Raw genomic sequence first — 21047 nt, forward strand, 5'->3', positions numbered from 1 at the left:
GTATTCTTCAGAAACTTCTGGTAAAAAATGAAAACAAAACTGCTCAATCGATTCTCTGGTGAGAAGAACACCCCGAGACAGCTGATGTAGGATGTGCTGGCAGCCCAAGCAGTGGCTGTGTCACAGAGGGACTGTACCTGTCATACCTGGTTCTCATAGGTCTCCTCCTGGTATCTGATAGGAACATCTCCTGAGAACACGTAGGTGTACACTTGATGGTCACAGGCTATTCCCCAGCAGCACTGTTTGACAGCAGAGACCCGTTTGAATTCCAGCTGTGTGTCCTTACAGAGCTCCCAGTACTGGCCAACAGTAGAGAGAGTGTAAACCCTCCCAAAAATGTCAACAGCCCACAAAAGGGAACTGGGCATGGCCATATCTGAAAGGCAAAACCGAGGTTATTAATGGAAATGGTGGGTACAAAAATGGATCTTGAACCTACTGCAGGTCAGTCATGCTCCGAGCCATCATCAGTCAAATTAAATAAAGATGTAAGGGATGATTTTTTAAAAAGAGCCTGTGCAAAGCTGGCAGCAGATCTCTTTGTCAGAGCTGTGCAGCCAACACCTCTCAGATGGCCCTGAAAAGCCATCTGAAAGGCCTTTCTACCAGCCCACTACTGCCCATCCTACAAGAGCTCAGAAGTAAATGGGACAGCTCTGGCAGGCTGGGGACAGACGTCAGCTCTGAACTGGGATGACAGCACAGACCATTTCATGGCAGGCAGCTCTGCTCTCAAGATCTGGTAATGCTGGTGGTGCTACACACCCTGCTCATCTCAGCTCCACAAAGCCCTGATATCCCCTGATCCCTCCTTCTCAGCCTGCTCTCCATGGAGGCTGAGAACACACCTACACAGGTACAAAGGCAAGGATGTGAAAGAGAGCTTCTCCAAAAGCACACATCTGGTTTTAATCCGTGGACATACTGCCTGCTCCTGCCAGGAAACCTCTTTCAAAACATTCTGGATCAGATCCAGCTTTAGGATCTGATCTTTATATTAATAGGTGTGATGAATTTAAGTATATACAGAGCATGGTTTGGCAGCAGAGACCTGGTTGAGTTCCATTCCAGTTCTATCACATAATAACCTGTCATTTTCTGGGCACTGCAGCCCAGCCCTTCTCAGAGGGGTGAGGCAGGTGCACATCAGTCCTTTCAGAAGTCAAGAAAGGCCAGTGTGTTTCTGTCACTTGACCTTCTGGGTGCCATCAAAACAGACAAATTTTGGTTGTTCTGCATGTTTGACAGTCAGAACTGCTGATGAGTGTTTTGAACTTTGCCTTCAGCTCCTTTAACTATGCAGTAGGGAACTAGGAGAGGAAAGGTAGAAAAGTGGACTCAGATCCAACACAATGAAAGAGGAATTCTTGCTTGGAGTCAGTGTGGAACACTGCTTCTTTGTTGTCAAATGGCAACTGTGCTTTTAATAAAAGAACCTCAGGAGAGCTGCCTGCCTGCTTTCTGATAAAAGCGGTGGTACAGAGGGACTGACTTGCCCTGTGTATGTGAATGGCAATAGTGGAACTGTGGAGAATCTCACACAGCTGGGTCAGTGTCAAAGAACAGCACAGAAATTCCCATGGGATCCCAGGGAGAATATATCAGGAATCTTTGCTTCATAGAATTGCTGCTGCTAAGTACCTAAAAGCCTGGATCCAACAGCTGAAGAACAGGAAACGGTGATAAGCAAACACACAGCAGCAGAGAATGAGTGATACCAGGGGGAGGTCACAAGCAGAATTCTCCCATTAGTTGTGGCATAACTAAGATGAATCCGCTGGTTTTGACCGTTTTTCCCTCGTTGTTGCTGGGACTTTGAAGGTATGCATGTTTGTCTGCTCTTGGATCACCTTCTTTACATCCTCCTATAGTGGAGTACAGAAGGACATAACAGGGAATAATGGAATGGAACAAAGTGAAGATGGGGTGGAAATTATAGTGAGTGTATCACTGGGAAAGTAAAGGCCATGAAAAGAAGCCTTTCAGTATTAGCACTTAAAATTCTCCAAAGCAGTGTTTAGAACAGAAGAAAATATTATGCACTTAAATAAACAGAATGCCAGAGAGTCTGGAGTAAAGGAAGCATTATGGATAATGCAACGAAGACAGCTACCTAGCCAGGTAACAAAGAAAAGTGATGCTTGGGTATCTTAGAGATGGGCAAAGATATAAATGAAGACTTGTACCTGGAATGACAGTGCAGGCAGGAAGAAAAGTACCTGGAGCAGTTCGGGAAAAGGTGATGAAGGTTCCAAAGATTATGAAGTTAAAAAAAACATAGATGGGACAATTAAAATAACGCAGGCTAATGCAACTGGCTTGAAATACTCAAGGCAGCCAAGACAAGTGAGAGTTTCTACATATTCTTTCATCTGAACTTTGGAGACAGTGTTTGGGGAATCATGGGAAAATCCCAAATGCATTTGGGATTATAAACTTTTAAGACTTCACTTTAGGCCACTTTGCACTGGCTGTGCTGCAGAAGATGAAGACAGATATTGCCCAGTTTTGAAGGATGCTCAGTGTGCTTTATAGTGAAAGCAGAAGTTGTCAAGTATTCTCAGGGGCCTTGAAAAAATCAGATCTGCTGACTTCTCATCCCGCAGCTCAGCCAGGTAATTTTGGATAGAATTAAAATGCTGAAATGACGATAACATATTGTTAATTAAAATTTCCAGTGGCCTGGCAAAACGCTGATTGCTACAGAATTCAAGAAAAAGATCCCAATTCCTTGCATATAATAAAAGCAATGATGTTCCTCCGAAGAGCAAGGCCCTGTCCCCGAGTTCAGGCCGTGGCGGCGGCAGGATGTGAACCACGCCAGGACTCGACGTGTTCCAAGGCACACCGCGCACACATTTCTCCTCCGTGTCACACGGACCGAGCGGGGACTCCTCCGGTACCCCCGTCCAGCCACGGACGCGCCGCTTGGAGCCCGCGGGGATCCCAGAGCGCGGCACAAACGCGCCAAGGCTCGAACCGCACCCGGCAGCCCCGCCCGGGGCGCTCCCGGCCGGGCATTAAGGCCGGATCGGCTCAGGAGCCGCGCGGGGCCGGGGCGGCGGGAGCGGCCTTGGGGCGGCCCCGGGCCGGGCTCAGGCCCCGCTCCCCGCGGGCTGCGGCAGCTCCGGGCGCGGGGCTCCGGCGGCGGCGCGACCCGAAACGCCCCGCGGCGCCCCCCACGCCCTCCCCGCGGGGGCTGAGCGGAGGTGCCGGCACCTCCCCACGGCTCCGCCGCTGCTCCCAACAGCGCTGGAGCCGCCGGGAAGGGCGGCGGGTGCCCGACCTCCACCCGCCCTGCCCGGCCCGCCCCTCCCCTCCCCTCCCCTCCGCCGGCCCGCGGGCAGCGAGCGGCACTGCCCCGACCCGGCCCCCCGGGCTCGCCCCTCACCTGCCTCCCGCCGCCCGGCGCCGCTCCCGGCCGAAGGAGCCGCCGCGCCCCGGCAGGGCGGCCCCGCGGAGCCGCGGCCGGCGGGGAGCGCCGCGCCCACAGCGGCTGCGAGCGCCGCCGCCATTGGCGCGGGCCGGGCGCGTCACGGCCGGGGCGGCGGGGCCGGACCGAGGGGCTCCGCCGGGAGCGGGCTTGGGGAGCGCCCGGGCGTGAGCTCCAGGGAGGACCACAGAGCTGAGCGAGGGACCGGAGCGAGTCTTACGAGGGAAGGCTGAAGGAGCTGGGCCTGTTCAGCCTTGAGAAGAGACGACTGAGAGGGGACCTCATCCAGTGTAGAAGTATCTAAAGGGAGGTGTGTGTGTGTCAAGAGGACGGAGCCAGGCTCTGCTCGGTGGTGTCGAGCAATACAACAAGAGACATGGGGCAGAAACTGATGCACAGGAGGTTCCACCTGAACGTGAGGAGGAAGAACTTTCCTGTGCAGTGACCGAGCACTGGAATAGATCTTACGGAGAGGGTGTGGAGTCTCCCTCACTGAAGAGGAATAGATCTTACGGAGAGGGTGTGGAGTCTCCCTCACTGAAGATAGTCAAGATCTGTCTGGATGTAATCCTGTGCTCTGGAGCGACCTTGCTTGAGAGAGAAGGTTGAACAGATGAGCCACTGTGGTCCCTCCCAGCCCGACCCATTCTGTGATGCTGTGATTCTGTGAAAGGGGCTTGTGCAGGCAGTGCCCATCCCTCTGTCCGGCTGCTCGGAGTGAGCAGTGGCTGCAGCCGGAGTGAGGGAAACCAGCCTTTACCCGGAGCTGTGTTTACTCTTGATGCATCAGTAAATGCCCTGCCTGAGGTGTAAGGAAGGCCTTTACTGTCACAACCTGTGGCAGTGCAGTAGGAGCACAGTAGCAATCCTCCTTCCCTGGGCGACACCAAAGGTGCTGCTTAGCGTTTATTGCAGGATATTGCACACTTGCCCTGCTACAAACAATAACCTGCCTTTGAAACTGCTTGCCCATACATCTCAGTTTTTGCCATCACATTCCAGTTCATTTTGAAGTGAGATAGAAAATCTAAGAAGATAGGCAATGCCTCCCATGCCTGTCCGTTCAAATATCTGAACAAAAAGTATCCCAGACCTCCATATGTCTTGCAGGTCAGTACAGGAGTTGAAAAAGCATTGCAGACCTCTTTCAAAGGGAACTGGCTGATCTGTTGTAAATCCTGCCTGAGGAGTTTCTAGTTGCTGGTTAAGGAGAATACGTCTGCCTTGCTCTTGTCCTGTGGCCTGTGGATTCAGATGGTTTTGATGAGCAGAGGGTTGTGGTTTGGAGGGTTGATGCACACATGAAATTCTCTGGAATGGTTCCTGTGTGAGGTAAAACCATCCCGTCTGGGTCGTTTCCTGCTGAGCCCCCAGGACACTTGACTCACTGCACTGGTTTGGTCCCTTGCACAGACTGGGGCCTACCTCAACACAGAATTTTTGCTCCCTATTAGTGTTTTGATGATTTGATCATTGTAGCAATATATATTTATAAAGACCAAGTACAGTTTAGATCCTAGAAAATTAATGTTGCAAGATTTTCAGTGGTTGTGACTCTGATACAATTCATGTGTACTCAATCCCATTTCCACTTTGAGCAGGTAGAAACAAGATTTTTGTTATTTTCCATGGGAACTAGATTGCAGAAGAATTTGTGGAGCATTTCCTGGGATTTTTTTCACGGTTTGGATTTTGAACTGCAGTCCTTTAATCTTACAGGATGGCAGCATAAACGATAGGATATGCGAGGGGTTTGCACAATAAGTCATTTACAACCAGTACAGTTTTTCCATGCTTCTTTTAAGGAGGACACTTCATGTGAAACCAAACGAGTGCTCTCCATAACACTGCAGCACGTACCTTCTGTGTGGTCAGTGGCTCTGCTATGCCTGTACTTTGATGTAAAAGTTAGGATCGAATTGATACCTTACAAGAACTCTCTGCTCTGGGTGTCCAGTGCTGAGCCCTGCTGTGTTCAATTGCTGGTGTTGCAACAGAGCTCCCATTCTGTAAGGAGCTAAGGAGGAAGCTTTTGCAAAGACAGCTGAATATAAATAGATTTACACTGGGTTAATGGGAACCTCACTTCCAGTCTGCAGCCTGTGAAGGCTGAGTCCTGGATCTTCCCTAAATGGCTGAAGCCTTGCAAAAGAGAGAGAAAACATGCAGATATCCTTCCTCATTTACATCCTTCAGTCCTGTGGTTACTGAGTGACTCAGGAAGAAGGAGTTTTCTCCAGGGAACCAAAGCCTAGTCAGGATATCTTCAATCCTATTTCAGTGCTTTGCAGTCTGTGTCCTAACACAGTCAGAGCGGGTTTGTACAGAGAGGTTTCCTCCTGTTGGCTCTTCCATGCTTTCCCAAACTTCACTTCTTTAAAAGAGGGATTTTTCCTTGTTACTTAACATTCATTTTAAGGAAGTATCTTTCCCCTAGTGAGGAAGTGCTGCATTTCCTTCGTGTTTTAAGATTTTTCGTTCAAGAACCTCCTGCAGTATTTACACTGCTACTGTTAGAGTAAGCAAGAGAGCCCTCAGAGGAGGTGCCCCTTTCAGATGGGTCACCTGCAAACCAGAGGAAGGAGACAGAAGGCAGGAGGGCAGGGACCTCCTCACCATCATGTGATGCTGGCACTGGCTTGGATTTGGGGTGGTGTGATCTGTGTCCCTATCCATTTCAAGAATTTGTTTCAAGACAAATTGTTTAATGACTTCTGCTTTTTATGTTTTTTCTCCCCTTCCCATGAAATGGGGCTACCCCTTCCGTGCTGCACAGGACCTGTCATGGGAGGGAGCCGCAGTGTTTGCCATGGTGATAAGGCTGTGTTGGGACCTGTAGCAAAGGACAAACCAGGGATTTCCAAACCAAAAGATTTGGTGAGTCAGACAGCTCAAGGGATAAAGGTGTGGAGGGAAGAGGCAAGAGTTCTGGCTGGAGTAAAAGACGTTTAACATCTTTACAGCATCTGGCCCGGGCAGTCATCGAGAACGTGGGTTTCAGAAGCAGCTGAGTCTGGTGAAAGTGTTGTTGAACTCGTTCCTGTCGTTTGCTGTACAGGAGGCAGCAGCATCGCCTTTGCTTTCCTCTTCATTCCTGTAGTGTTTGTTTCTTAACTTCAATGTTTCTTTGAACCATGAGAGTTTTCTCCTGCTTTTTCCTCAATTTCTTTTTAAAAAGCATTCCCTCTTTTTACAACATTCCTTCTCTGTGCCACCACCCCAGAGCTCTTTTTCCTTTAACGCTCAAGTGCGGCTCTTCCCAGTGGGGATGCAAGAGTTTGCAGAAGTCACTGCGAGTAACCATCCTCATCCTCCCCTCCCCATGCCGCGGGCTTCCAGCAGGGACCGCATTTCACAGAAAGGGTCAGCTTGGAAGGGAGCACAGCGGCTCATCCGCTCCAACCTCCCAGCTCACGCAGGGTCGGCGCAGGATCGCAGTCCGGGGAGAGACCACCGGCAGGAGCACGATGCTGAACAGGGGCTGAGCGGGCAAGTTAAAAATCCCTCATCGCTTTAGTGACAGACCAGCGGGGCCGGCGCGGTGGCTCGGGGCAGTGCCGAGGACCAGGCTGTCCCACCGCCGGCTGCTCCCGCTGCCCGAGCGGGCGAAACCCGGGACCCCCAGCGAGGGCAGCGTGTTCCCAGCCCCGCTGACCGGGGCAGAAGGCTGCGGGGGCTGCCGGTGCCGGTGTCGGCGGCGCTGCGGGGTCCCGGCGGGGCGCGGCCCCTTTAAGGCCGCGGGTTCCCCGCCCCGCCCGGCGGAGCCGCCGCGCGCCGCTCGGGGAGCGCCGTCACGTGGGGCGCGGCGGCCTCGTGACCGGCCGCGAGCGCAGCACCGGGGCCGCCGCTCCGCGCGCGCCGCTCGGGGGGGGGCCGCTCCCCCGCCCCGCCCCTCCCCTCCCCCCGCCGCGGGCTCCTCGCGCCGCCGCCGCCCCCGAGCTCCGGCGCCCCCGGGCGGGGCGGGGCGGGCGGCGCGCGCCGGGCCGGGCGCCGCTTCCTGGTGGGCCCCGCGGGACGAGGCAGCGCCGGCGCAGCATGGACAGCAAACCGCTGCTGCAGGAGCGGCCCCCCGCCTACAGCCCCGCCGCGCCGGGCGCGCCGGGCTACGACTACGGGCACGGCAACTACGGCACCATCCCCGCCCCGCAGCCCGGCTTCCAGCCGCCCCCGCCGTACTCCTACCCGGGCGCCGCGGCCGCCCCAGGTGGGTCACGGGCGGCGCCGACTCGGGGGGGGGGGGGGGGGGGGGGAGGAGGGCTGCGGGTGGGGGGTCCCCGGTGTGCGGAGCGAGCGCCCGAGCGCCCCTTCGCTGGGGCGGGGGGCGGCTGTGGAGAGCCTCCCCTGCCCCCGGCACTGGACGGGGGTGCCCCGCGGGCTCGGGAGCCGGGCCGGGGCTGCGGGGCGGCAGCGGGGAGCTCCCGGGCCGCTCCTGCGTGCGGCTCCCCCGGCACACGGAGGTGCTGGCGGTGTCGCGGCTCCCCCGCTCGAAGGCAGCGCACGGGGGCGGGTGCGCCGGCATCCAGGTGTTCGGAAGCGCCATCTCCCTTTCCCCTCCTTCCCTCGGGGCCCCTGAGGTGTTTGCGTTGTGCTCGCCCCAAAATCCCGGCTGGGTTTGCGGGCATTCCTCACACGCGCGGGTTTTCTGCCTCGGAACAATGGCAGAGCCACAGCTGTGCTTGGCGCTAAAACAGACCCCAAACTTGTTCTTTGCTTGCACTTCGCTGTACTCTGGTTAATGTTTGTTTTTTTTCTGATACACTTCAGTAGTCGGGGAGAGACTTAGGTGAGTAGATGCAGTACTTTCGTTAACTGAATTAATATTTGTCGAAGAAAGAAGTAACCTCTCAGGAAAGAGAAATGCTTCAAAAGTTACAAAAGTTACACAGCAGACACAGACCCCCGTCTTTGAGTTGAACCTTGAGGCTATATATTGATTTTCCTGCTGATAACTTGTAGCTTGCTTTCCTGCAATACGGATATTAGTGGTTATTTTCGGTTTGAAAAGTGAGGTTGCCAGACTTCACAGATGCATAACTTGATTGAAGAAAATCTGAGAACTTGGGAAATAAGGTCAAAGTGGATTATACCTCGGCAAACTGTGCCTTGATTACACTGCGTACATCCAACCATCCCTTTCAAAAGCTTTTAAAAATATAATTTAACGTTTTTAATGTTAATAAAGGAGTTAAAGGCTTCTGTCTTCTATCTACAGCTGTTAAAATTACTCATCGCTAACAACATGGACTTTCTGAAAGTTGGTGGTTTTTTCTGTGCTATGCTGTTTCTTTCTATTTGCATCTCCTTCCTTGCTCTCCAGTTAGAAACTCAGTATATGGAATTTAAACTTGAAACTAGAAGAAGATTTATTCTGTTTCAAGTCGTTTGTCTGCTAGAGTGGGATGTTCTTGATACATAACATCCGGAGATGAAAGCTATGGTCATTGTTTAAACAGTTTTTCCCTGGTGCTCAACAGCATTGAAACAAAATCTCCAAGTTAATTATTAGCTCAGTGTCCTTTTGGGATGGTTAAATTGATACTTGTGTTTATGAAGTGGCTTTGCTATTAGATGTGCCAGGTGTTCCAGCTCTGATTTTGATAGATCTTAAAGTGCTTAATCAACGCCACATTCCTGTTTATTGTTTTCCATGTTTTGTTGTCATACTTGTAAATTACCATTGTTCTTTGTACCTTACGTGTGGTGATTGAAGTTTTTTTTCTTATTTTAGGGTATGCTGTTCCTCCACCGACTTCACAGCCAGGCTATTCGAGCACGTACACCATTATTCAGCAGCCTGCCACCACCACTTCTGTAGTAGTAGTTGGTGGCTGTCCTGCCTGCAGGTAAAATGGCTCTCAAGGAATTTAACTCAGTCTTGGGTTTTGTTTTTTGAGATAGAGGTGTCCATATGGTTCCTTGGTTTCCTATAGTTTCTGCTTGTGTGTGTATTACAATTAACTGAAAGGGCACTGAGATCTAGGAGTGGAATGCTTTGGTTTGTGCAGTGTGAGCTTGTCCTGATGGGTTTGTGACACCTGCTATAAATAATACAAGACACTTCAAAGGTGAATCTGTTCTTTAAGATGGAGGCAGATCTGTAAGTAATACTTTTAATGAAAAGGCACTTCAGTAACAGATGTGGCGGGTCAGTTCTTGGGGGAGAGCATGACAGGAAGTCCTTTCTCATGTGTTTATGCCTGGTGATGGTGAGTAGCATGATTTTATTGGGAAACTGTAATTTTTGACCATAGTCACTTCTGGTTTTCTGGCAGCTATGTGGAAGAACTTCTGCTGTTGTGGTGTATGTTCCCATTCCCAATCCAAACTGTGCAAAACCAGGCAGGGTGATTGTCAGTATCGGCTGAAAACATCAGTGGCTTAAGGCTTTAAAAAAATCTCTAAAAGTCCTTTCACTGCAGAAGAACAGAGATTGATAGACCAGACTAAAAATGTCAGTCTGCTGCAGAAAAAGTGGTCAGCTGTTACTTGGAGTTGCAGCAAGAGAAGAACTTCCCCCTTGGAGATCACAGCCATAAAAAAGGAAGAAGGCACTCAGTTTCCTCACTAGTGCTCTAAGTCGGCTGTTGTCCCTTTCGCTTCTCAGTTCTTCTCTTCCCAGGATATGGGGCGTGGCTGAGGGCAGAGGGATTGCTGCTGGTGCAGTTCAGGCTCTGCTGTGCCTGGCCAGCCCTGACTCAAATGCAGGCTCATTCCCCTCTGTTAAAGTGTACAGGAGTTACCCTTGGGGTACCTTGCAGGGAGGCACTTGATACTCTGCAGGTCTGAGCCCTTGCTTCCCTTTCAGAACGTGTAGGAGGCAGACTTGCCTGAGCAGCTGAAGCAATGCAGTTTGCAGTGTGATGAATGGGACAGAGGGTGTCATATGGCAGAGGCTGGACCCCAGGTGTCTTTTGGTTTTCTTAGAGTTGGTGTTTGAGAGTCAGTACCTGCCTTCAAAGGTCGATTCAAAGAAGAAGTATCCTCTGGTGTTATGTAACATCAGGTGCCTGTTGAAATGCCACTAGTTAAGGCTGAGAAACCTGTACCAGCTAGAGCTATTGATCCAAAAACATGTGTTTTGAAACTGTGGGGGAAAGCAAGCGCTGAGCTGTTCAGAGGATGTGTTAGATCCTGCCACCTGCGTGATTACATCAAGATGCTGATGCTGTAGCTCAGCCAGAAGACAGGGCAGATGTTGTGCATGGCTTGGAGAGAGGCAGGCAGGGTGCTTATACAGACAGGCCTTCTGGCCCTGACCCCAGTACAGCTCAAAGCATTTCACTGGGGAAGTGCTCTTGGCAATAGCTTAAAATTGGTAGGCTCTTGTTGCTATTATTTTTTCTTTTTCTGGAAGTTCATAGAATATGCTGAGTTAGAAGGGACCCATCAGGATTATCTAGTCCAACTCCTGACCCTGTACAGGACACTCAAAGAATCCCACCATGTGCCTGAGAGCATTGTCCAAAACTTCTTGAACTCAGACAGACTTAAGGCTTCTAGGATGGTCTAGGAAAGACTTTTGAAACAATCATTTGCACATATAATATTTAACTTTAGCCAAATTTTTGAAAATGAGCACTCTGTTGTTAGTTGGTTTTAAGTGACCTCACTTGAATTGTTTTCTTAAGTCATCAGATATGCCCCAGCTGGAAGCACCCATTGTGGACTCTTTCCTAAAGCAAAGTACTCTCCACAAAATCCTAGTTTAATCTTGGATCCTCAGTTTCTGTTTTAGGCTTTGAAAAATAAAAACTGTGAGGAGAACTGTGACATCTTGATTACTGCACTGCGTGAAGTGTAGGACTCTTCTCAGCACCTGGATCAGGGGATCCCAAGGCTGAGTAACTGTATCTAGTAATGGTGTGTCAGTCTCATTTGCCCTATCACTGTTTGTTCCTAATTGTCTTTAGAACAGGAGTCAAGTGTCAAGGTAGGAGAGAAAAATTTCAGATTGCTGTTTTTTTGAGTAGTCATGGAATTGATAGTCTGTTATTTCAGGAGAAAGGACAGGGAGGCTGGGTGAAAAGCATAATATTGGAAATATTCATGGGAGCCTGAAAGATCAGGTTCATATTCTAGAAGGTTACACTGGCTGCTTCTGTTAGAGAAAGAACCCAATCATCTTTGACTTCTCAAGACCTTAAACACAGTTCTAGTTTACTTCCATGTCCTGGAAACATTTTATGAGGAATGCAATGTGCAGCTACACTCTGAACAGAAAAGTTGTTGAAGGGGCATTGAAAAATATTAAAAACTATTAATGGTACATAAAAAGACTTTGTTTTTAAACTACCAGGTCAGTTGTCCTGTTACTGTCCTGATTTGATGGTGTGCATCATTGTTAGAGAAGTCCATCTGCTTTGGATCACCAGGAAAAGCCTTTTGTGTGGCTGTGGAATGACGTAACTGATGGAGTGACCTAAAGGCCATCGAGAGGATTTCTGCCATCAGAAATACAAAGTAGTCTTTTGCACTATGGCATGTATTCATGTTGCTGATTGAAGTCAAAACCATTTCCAACTAAAAATATATGGTGTTGAGGAGCAGTACACAGTATTGGTCTGTTATTTGAATTGGTGTCTGTTTTATTGCAGTCATGTGTGATCTTGGGGTTAATAAGCTGGCTCGAGTACAGTTGATCTTTAGGCTTTTTTAATAGTATTTAGTCATAAAAAGTACAAAGTATCTCCAGAAGTAGCCTCTCTGAAGTTGGTAGTATGCCCCTGGTGACTGGTAATTGCATTCCTGCCCTTCTCCCTCTGAAGCCCTGCTGCCCTCTGAGGGATGACTCTCCTGTCTCTCAAGCTGTGCCTCTTGCTTAGAGCTGTTCCTTACATTGTGCTCATTCATCACTGCTCAGTGGTGCTTTCTAGTTACAGACTTCAGTTTTAATGTGTGTTCCATCCTTCCCTGCACTCTGAGAATGTCCTGGGTGGTTGTAGTCCTGTTGTCTTGGTGTCTGTTCTTCTCCCAGCCCTGATGTACAGAGAATTAAACTGAGTTGCACAATCTCGTCAGCTTTATGGCTTCTAGTTGACATTTAAGGTTTGGCCAAGTCCTGCTTTTGAACTATTTTATGTTCCCAAGTACACATTGAGTCATTACAGGCACTGACTTCAGATATCCTGCTGTGGAATTATCTTTTTAGCTTGGAGAATGCAGCCTGGCTGCTTTACTTGTGGTCACTTTCATTTTCTTTTTCTCTGTCTTTTGTTGTTGGGGATAACTAACTGCTCAGGAATGTTTGCTTTCCTGTTATTTAACAGAAGAAAGTTTCTTTTAAAGACTATAAAAACATTCTCTTGATCTGATGATTGTAAAAGCCAGTTCCTTCAAAATCTGAGAGAGAGCCTGTGATGGTCCCTGTTGGGTTTTTATTTTCCTATTCAACAGTATTCAGTTGGGAGAAAGAGTGAGGGAAAGGACCTCACACTGCTGCAGCTTTTACTTCTGGTAACTACAGCACAACTGCTGGATAGGCATTGTAGTGGGTCTCAAATAATGCCAACACTGAAGCTTCTTCCAGAACTGGAAGATGAGACAAGTTTGATTAAAGCTGTATTTATTTTGAGATCTCTCACAGCATTCTTCCTGCCACAGGTGTGGTTTTGGTGTATTATGGTGGGGTTTTTTGTTTATTGGGGGCGTTTTTGACTTTAGTTGTAAGTTCTGAGGTTTTGGTTAAAATTTTGTTTTCTTCAATTATGTGCATGTCTACTGAGGAAATAGACTCTAGAAAAATTGCACTTAGGTGATCAGGTCCTTCCAAATTTCAGTCTTCTGCTCTTAATTCCATTCTTTCAGTCACGAATGCTGTGTGGGCTTTGATAAAAGGCTGCTCAGGATACAGGTTTTCTGTAGTTATTCACAGCTACGTTTAAACTTCATGTAAATATTCTTAATATAATTTAATTACATTCAGTGGTTAAATATACAAGGAATTAAATAAAAGGCACCAGCAAAACACCTGTTTAGAGAGCATGTCTGATAGTGTGAGCAAACCTGAGCATTTTTGGTTTCCAGCAGCAGGCTGGAGAGCCTTTTGAACCTTGTGAGTGAAGCAAACTTTGCAATACCTTTTTGGGAGTGCTGTGAGGAGGACAGGAAAGAAGAAAGCCTTGATCCAGCAGACTGGGGCAGATGCCGTGAGTGCCGTTTGGAATTCCTGACTGGGAGAGCTGGGACTTTTCCCAGCCTAACAGCAGCTGCTGAGCAGGAAGTTGCTTGCTGAGCCCCACAGAGAGGAGGGATAAGCCTTTAACAGGGTCCCAAATGAGAACAGCACAGCTCTGGCTGCTTCTGAGGAGTTTTGTTCCACTGGTCTGACCTGATTTGTGGTCAATAATCATTGACTTCATCTCATAAAGTCTCATTTCTTAGAAAAATAAGGCACAGCAGGAATGAATTCCCTAATGAGACTCTATAAAAATGATGATCTGGTCTCTAATGCCTTGTCTGTCACTGGCCCTGAATTACAGCAATTTTTTTATTAGAGCCACCATTTGTCTTGAAGAATACTTGTCTGTATTGTGATAATTAGGATTTCACTGTAGCAATGAGTTGTTCTGGGAGAGAAGAGGGAACTGCCCTTCTTTGTTGGTCACCACAGCGGTGCTGATTTGGCTGTGTGTGCAGACAAGGGAGGGAAAACCCCACCAGGGCTCAGTCTGGTTCACCCTGCTGGATGTCCACCCCACAGAGAGCTTGAACTGGTGTGCTTAGCCTCGTTTGCCAGGCTGGGCTGTTGGTGTGAAGCCTTGAGGCTCGTCTCCTAATTAGAACTGGAATTAAAGCAGTAGTGCTCCTGCAGCAGGGAAGGCTGGTGGTTTGGAGGCATTTCAAGAAAGACAACAGCTAGATACAGGCTGCTCCCATTGCCAGAATTCCTCTGCTTCTACAGCCAGCCCTCTGTTTAGGAAATGAGGCCTAAAGCATGAGGAAACCCAGATAAATCTGTAAATACTGTCATGCCTCTTAGTTGAAAGTGACTTTTAAGGATAATTGCATTTACATATATGTACATCTTATGCTGAGGAAGGCAAGCCAGTGGCTACATAGAGATTTAGGCTTCTTGTGAATATGGATCAACAACTATTCAAAATTGCCATCAGGCTGAGGCTGGAGGAGCTGATCCCTCTCTTCGTAGAAATTAAAACTGTAAACATTCAGTGCTTACTCAGTAGCTCTGTATATAATTCTCAATCCTTTTTCTTCTGCAGCTTGCAGGTGAGGTTTAAACATTCTTAACACAGCTGCTGTTGTTCCATTAGCCAGGAGACTATAAAGAATCTCTGGCTGGTTTTGTTTGTATGTTCAAAATTAAAGATTTAGGGCATAGCTGCCAAAGTCCATGTTTGTCCCTGGTATGATGTTTCCATTCAAATCTAAACTTTGAAACTCAACTGACCTCCAGGGCAGAAGATGGGATATGATATGAAAATTCCATGTGGTTGGTCAGTGATCTGTGTACTGGATAACAATTTTCTCAAGTGCAGTTTCTTTTCGTGTCTTGAAGAGCTTATGGTACAACCAGCCTATCTCTGATTACCTGGGGTGACCCTTTGAGTGTATTTATAAGGTCTAAAAACTGCTGATAAGGCCACATTTAAACACTGTGATGTAGTGTAAGTCGAAAAATGCACATGTTAAATCTTACCAATGCTGTGTTCACCAATCTCATTATTGGCCCTCTGATTGTGGGCATTTGACTTAAGATCTTAATGTTTTAAGAGTTACTTTGAAAAAGGGGGTTGTCTGAAAAATAATTTGGTTTTAAATACTTGTCAGTGGGAATAATTGACCTTACTATATGGAGTTGGCAGCTGCAGTTATAGCTTAAATGCAAGATGCTGCTTGCAGTATAAATAAACCTTTCCACTTTATTTTTAGAGTGGGAGTGGTGCAGTTATAATCAGCTTTTATGTGGTTTATGCTGTAGAAGAAAATTTATGTTTGGTTACATTAGTGAATCTACAGTTTGAATATGGAGTCTCTCATTACTCCACAGCTCAGGTAAGATATACAAGCAAAAAATATTCATAGTCTCCCTTATGAAAAGTATTTTTTTTTCTCTTTTTAAATTTAGTAACTGGCTAAGCAGTGGTTGGGTAAGTGTTCATCTAAAATTAGGTGGTGACATAAATCAACAGAAGCCAAGAAGTGTTTGTGTGGCTAATGCTGTAATCACACTTAGACACCCCAGGAGCTCTGAAACAACAGGTATGGTGTGGAGGTCATGCAGGCACAGCTCTGGTGAGTGTCCCTTGGAGCTGCCTTGCTCTGCTGCTGGCTTGGGCTATCCCTGTTCTTGTCCAGTGCTGATCCAGCAGTGCTCCCTGGGCCTTTTCCCTGGATCTGGAGTTGAATATGGATGGCAATTTTTTAATTTTTATTTTTAGTTTAACTTGGCATTTTGCACTACCACAAAACACTTCTGAATAACTCTGTTTAGGGTGAAGGGAGTTTAAAAGAAATTCTATTTAGTGTCAAGGACATGTGCTGACCAAGAGACTTGGGCCCTGCAAGCTGCTTAAGAGGGTTGATTGGAATGGGTTGGGCTGTCGGGTCTGCAGCTCCTCGGGGCTGACCAGAAGTACCCCAATTGATCCCTTTAATGTTTGATCAGTGTGTTTGTTCTTTAAGGTCACATCAATAGTGCTTATACTCTTAACTGGGCACACTGGCTTACTCGTCACAAATGTAGGTTTCAGGGCAGGAAGGGAATGTGGAATTATTAAGAGACCAGGAGAAGATTTCAGAACAGTAATGAAGCAGGAGTTGGATGCCTGCAGGAGGCTCAGTGTGTGTGAAAGGAAAAGAAGGCATTAGTGTAACAGCAGAGCAGAAAGGAAATACAGCAGCTGTTACATGCTGGGTACTGTACTTGGTGTGCATTTTCCAAACTAGTGTTATTTGTGATGTCATGGAATGCCTGGGACAGGGGCTTTGCATGTCTTGGGTGGATCTGTAGTGTGAAAACTAAATCTTGAATTACTGAGAAACTGCTAGACTGTGTCTGAGCCTCTCTGTACATACACTGTACTACTGGGGAAAAGGAGAGGCCTCACTGACTGAGCTTGTGCTGCTGCTTTCTGTTTGGTCTGAGGCTGCTCAGCATTTCACGCATTTCCCAAGTGCAAATTACCAAATTCAGCTGCTTCATCCCCACCTGACAGTTCTGGCTGACACACTGCAGTGTCCTTTTTGCCCTGGTATCTGTTACTGGTCTGGTCCCAATGGTCCTGAATTTCTCTGCATTCCAGCCCTAGTAGCAGAGTGTTCCCAGGAGATGGCACTTCCAGTAGCACATCTTCTCCCTGCCAAATGAGAGCCTTGTCTGCTGACTTCATTCTTTAATTGGAGTCTAATTTTGAGGGTCACTTGCAATGTAATTTCAGTTTTACTGTTCAGATAGGCCCTTTTAAAACAGGTTGCACAGCAAAGGAATTCTGGTGAAGCTTTCCTGTGAGTCTTAAGCCATGCTCCATAACCCCCCATCATAGACAGTGATGTGCTCAGGTATGGCAGCCAGTGGGAAGTCTCGGGAAGGGTTAATGTGAGGCTCTTCAGCTCTGCTTTACAGGGCAGCCTAATGAAGGCATCTCTGCTTGGGTTAGTGTGCTCTGAGCTTGACCTAGCAAGCAGATCTTGATGTTCCTGACACAAGCTAATTGTATAACAGCTGCTTTGGGATTAGGAGTTGAGAGTTGGGTAGCAAGGGTAAGTTGATGGGAACAATACTTTTTTTCATGTTTTTCTTTCCTTCTGACTCTTAGTAATCCATACTTTTTTCTTTTTTTTTTTTTTTTTTTAAATGAGGACCAGAGCTGCATACAGTGGTTTGGATGAAGCCATTAATCATCCATATTATGTGGGAAAAGTTTGCTCATGACATGCCTTTATGATGTTTGCTTTTTTTCTTGTAGTGATGGTGACTGCTGTTCTGTTAGTGATTTTTTCAGTAACTCCTTCATATTTCTTTCCCCAGCAGTCCTGTCCCCTCTGACTGGTTTAACCATTGGTATTTCACTTTGGGGAATGCTCTGTGGTGAGAGGGGCAGGGAAGCAGGGGAATTCTGGGTTAAAGTTCTTTGTAGCAGCACACCAGGCACAGCCTAAGAAAGAAGAAATACTAACCAAGCTGTGCAAAAGCAGCGCCTGTGTTTTCAGAGTGACTCACACACCCTCTGAGCCAAGGGTGAGTGGCCTGGGCTCCTCTGTGGCTGCTGGGGACACTGCTGCAGAGGTAGAGACATGGTGTGTGCCAGGCAGGGACTATAGGACGCCTTTTTCTCCTTATGGGCCCACTGCTCATCAGGCCAGCAGAGGTGCAGAGGCTGGTTGGTGACACACAGAATTCTGTTCATCGTCATTGTCACAAGAAATGCTTGCAGTGTCAGCCAGACAGATATACTGTCAAACCAGACATTCAGAAGAGAGCTCTGGTAACCTGCATCACAGAAAGAGTTTTATTTTAGGTCAGTGTTGATGCCTGGATTTGTAATTTGGTGATAGGGGTGTGGGAATAGGAGTTGGAAGGTTCTGGAGAGATAGGTGAAACTCTTTCCACACTTGAGGAGGCTCTCCTGAAGTGCTTTGGAGCCATGGGAAGAGAACAGGAGGCTCTCCTGAACTGCTTTGGAGCCATGGGAAGAGAACAGGAGGCTCGCCTGAAGTGCTTTGGAGCCATGGGAAGAGAACAGGAGGCTCTCCTGAAGTGCTTTGGAGCCATGGGGAGAGAACAGGAGGCTCTCCTGAAGTGCTTTGGAGCCATGGGGAGAGAACAGGAGGCTCTCCTGAAGTGCTTTGGAGCCATGGGGAGAGAACAGGAGGCTCTCCTGAAGTGCTTTGGAGCCATGGGGAGAGAACAGGAGGCTCTCCTGAAGTGCTTTGCAGCCATGGGGAGAGGACAGTAGTACCTACACTACTGAAACTCACTCTACCAAATGCGGTCCAGCTCTGGGAAAAAGGGTCAGATCTGAAGTCCTGAGGAGTGTCTTGAAGCGGAACACTTCTGCAGAGCTCATCTCTCTCTTGTTCAAGAGTAATCTTGCATTGTTGTGGCCAAAGTGCCTGCCCTGAGAGCTGGAGCTCGGGGACTGCCTGACTTGCAGGGAACAGGGGTAATGTTATGCTGACTTTGTGGGAGCAGCCACAATGTCCAGCAAAGGCTGCACAAGTCTGAGCTGTGGGACACTTGTGTGCTGAGACTTGAATCTGTGTAGTGATACAAGCTTTGTCTACATTTTTTAGTTGCGTTTTTTGAGTGAGGACATGAAATGATAAAGCTGCTGCTGGGATCAGTGGTAACCTGACAGTTCCTTTATTTTATACCAGATACAGAGTTAACTTCTATCTCTGCAAACAGAAATAAAGTGCATTAAAATGAGGGAATGCTTAAGGGAAACATGAACTTCCATAAGCAGCAGAGTATCAAGAACACTTGGAAAAGCCTTTGGCTTGTGATGATGGTTGAGGGGAAGGGGAATGGTTCCCAAGTTTAATCAAGTTCCAGTGTTTTGGGCAGTTGCTGTAAGGAAATGGTCTCTTGAGCCTGCACCTTCCTTCCTTTGCTCCACTTACACGTCCAAGAGCTTGTCCCTGCCTGCTTGCAGGCTGTGAGCAGCTTGTTGGCCTTGGCACCCTGCTCACAGCCTGCACTTCAGGGTTGCTCAGCTCTGTTTGCGTTGACTTTCACTGTACCAGGAGGATACATCTTGTCCCGAGTGTTTTGCTAAACTCCAAATCTTGACTATTTAATGTAACTGCACAAATTTCTAAAGTATGAATTCTCTGTTTGACTGTCTGCCTTCATTTTGGGGGATGCTCAGATACAGCAGTTCAGAAAGGAGTCAGGGACTGAAATGGAGGTAAATTTCTGCTGTCATAGGACTGTGCTGAAACAAAATTTCTGGGTGGTCGTGGAGTTGGGAGTCAGCTGGAGCCAGGTGACATCAATCATTAGTTCTTCTACAGTGGTAAAGGGACATCAGTTTGGAGAAGTACAAACCAGGAACAAACCCCAAACCTTGTACTTTATCTTTCTCTGTAAAATGGTGTGGTTTCTCGTGACTGCCAAAGCACTGAGTGGTGACTTGAGGGCAAACTTGCTGAGTGTCCTTGACTGTTGCTGTTCTCCCTTTTTGCAGGGTTGGCGTGTTGGAGGACACCTTCACCTGTCTTGGTGTTTTGTGTGCCATTGTATTCTTTCCAATTGGGATTCTGTTCTGCCTTGCACTGAGGCAGAGAAGATGCCCTAACTGTGGGGCAGCTTTTGGCTGAGGGGCTGAACGTGGACGTGCTTACAGAAGCTACAACTGTTAGCGTACTCTTTCTAATGTAAATGTCATGTACAATCATTTTATTTGCTTCAGACCTGTTTTGTAAAGTGTGAAGGATTTTAGTCTCTTGCATGTAATTTAAACTTAATCTTTTATGAGCATGTGCATTGCAAAACATGAAAACCTGACTTGTTTTCCATGTTTAGTGGCACCTGTTGAAAACTAAATAAAACTGCTTTTCCTTTTGCAATCCTCAACTTGTGGCTGGATTATTAAGTATGTTACTGACATGTCTGATCCCATATAGTCTGGAAACAGAGTAGTATTCCTAGCTACAATGAAGGATAAGTATTTGCCAGAATCCTTATGATGATGATAAAGCATGCTTTAAGGCTGTACATGTTCAGGGCATCAGGTATTTGGGGGAAGCGCTGTGTGTGCTGCCCCTAATCTGGCAGCTCCTCTCCCCCACTGAAAGCACAAGTATTAACACACAATCAGAGCCCTGCTTTAATTACTGAAGGTTTTGCTTCATACAGGGGCTGGTGCTGGTTCACAGAACCCTCTGCCTGCAGCAGGAAGAGGTTGAGGCACTGAGTAAAGGCTTTTGCATCTTAGATTGTTTAATTCTGACACTAAATTACTGAAAGCTCAGACAGGCAAGGCTGACTTGCCCCTACTGTGCTTAGAAGATGGGCTCAGGTCTAAGGGTGTAAGTTACCCCTCTGAAAAACTGGTGTTTCAGGTGGGGATGGTGGATGTTTATGCAGGGCTCTGGCAAACTGTCCTCAGCCTTGAACTTGAAAGGGCAGGGTGAGAGGAGCCAGCACATGCTCATATACTATTTTTTGATATTAAGTAACTGAAAGGCATTTCACATGACTCAAATTCACTGTTCAGAGTAGTAGAAGTAGGCACCACTAAGTGAACGAGCCAGGGGATGCTGCAGGAAACATGTGCATGTGTCAAACAGAAGGATTTAGAGCAAGGATTTATCACGGGCAGCAGTCACAACACAGACTTTGCAGCAGGTGGGAAATGCCCCCTGAGCTGGGCAGTGATTCAGAGTCAGTTCCTAGCATGCTGGGCTCATTTCTGAGGTCATTATTACTGTAGGAAAAGGCTTTGGACAAGCTGGCTCCACTGGAATTGCCACATCTGAGCCTGAGGTAACAAACTGCTCAGCTCTGCTGTGGCTGAAGGTAAAAGCTCAATTTCACTTCTCAGCTACTGCACTGTGCCAGCACTTAGGCCTTTGCTCAGCTCCTTAACCAAAAATTTTCCAACTTTAAGCTGTTTTCCTTTTGGGGAAGCTACAGTAATGGAGGAAC

General features: G+C 47.8%; 2 protein-coding genes across 2 annotated transcripts in view; one reads left to right on the forward strand and one right to left on the reverse strand.

The window, feature by feature from the left end:
- Positions 1 to 3482, reverse strand: part of TECPR1 (tectonin beta-propeller repeat containing 1) — a 24468-nt gene extending 20986 nt beyond the window's left edge. The window contains exons 1-2 of the mRNA XM_032126020.1: positions 3395 to 3482; positions 147 to 379 (exon numbers count right to left, since the gene is read on the reverse strand). Of these exons, the coding sequence (XP_031981911.1) occupies positions 147 to 377 (231 nt within the window). The 5' untranslated portion in view covers positions 378 to 379; positions 3395 to 3482. The remainder of the gene's footprint in view (positions 1 to 146; positions 380 to 3394) is intronic.
- A 3905-nt stretch (positions 3483 to 7387) lies between these two features.
- On the forward strand, positions 7388 to 19973 carry BRI3 (brain protein I3). The gene is made up of 3 exons (XM_032125683.1): positions 7388 to 7640; positions 9165 to 9279; positions 19585 to 19973. Exons 1-3 carry the CDS (start codon positions 7472 to 7474, stop codon positions 19715 to 19717), a joined length of 417 nt encoding a protein of 138 aa, XP_031981574.1. The 5' UTR covers positions 7388 to 7471; the 3' UTR covers positions 19718 to 19973.
- The last annotated feature ends 1074 nt before the right edge of the window (positions 19974 to 21047 follow it).

This window comes from Corvus moneduloides, chromosome 16 (assembly GCF_009650955.1).
Source record: "Corvus moneduloides isolate bCorMon1 chromosome 16, bCorMon1.pri, whole genome shotgun sequence".
Classification (NCBI taxonomy): domain Eukaryota; kingdom Metazoa; phylum Chordata; class Aves; order Passeriformes; family Corvidae; genus Corvus; species Corvus moneduloides.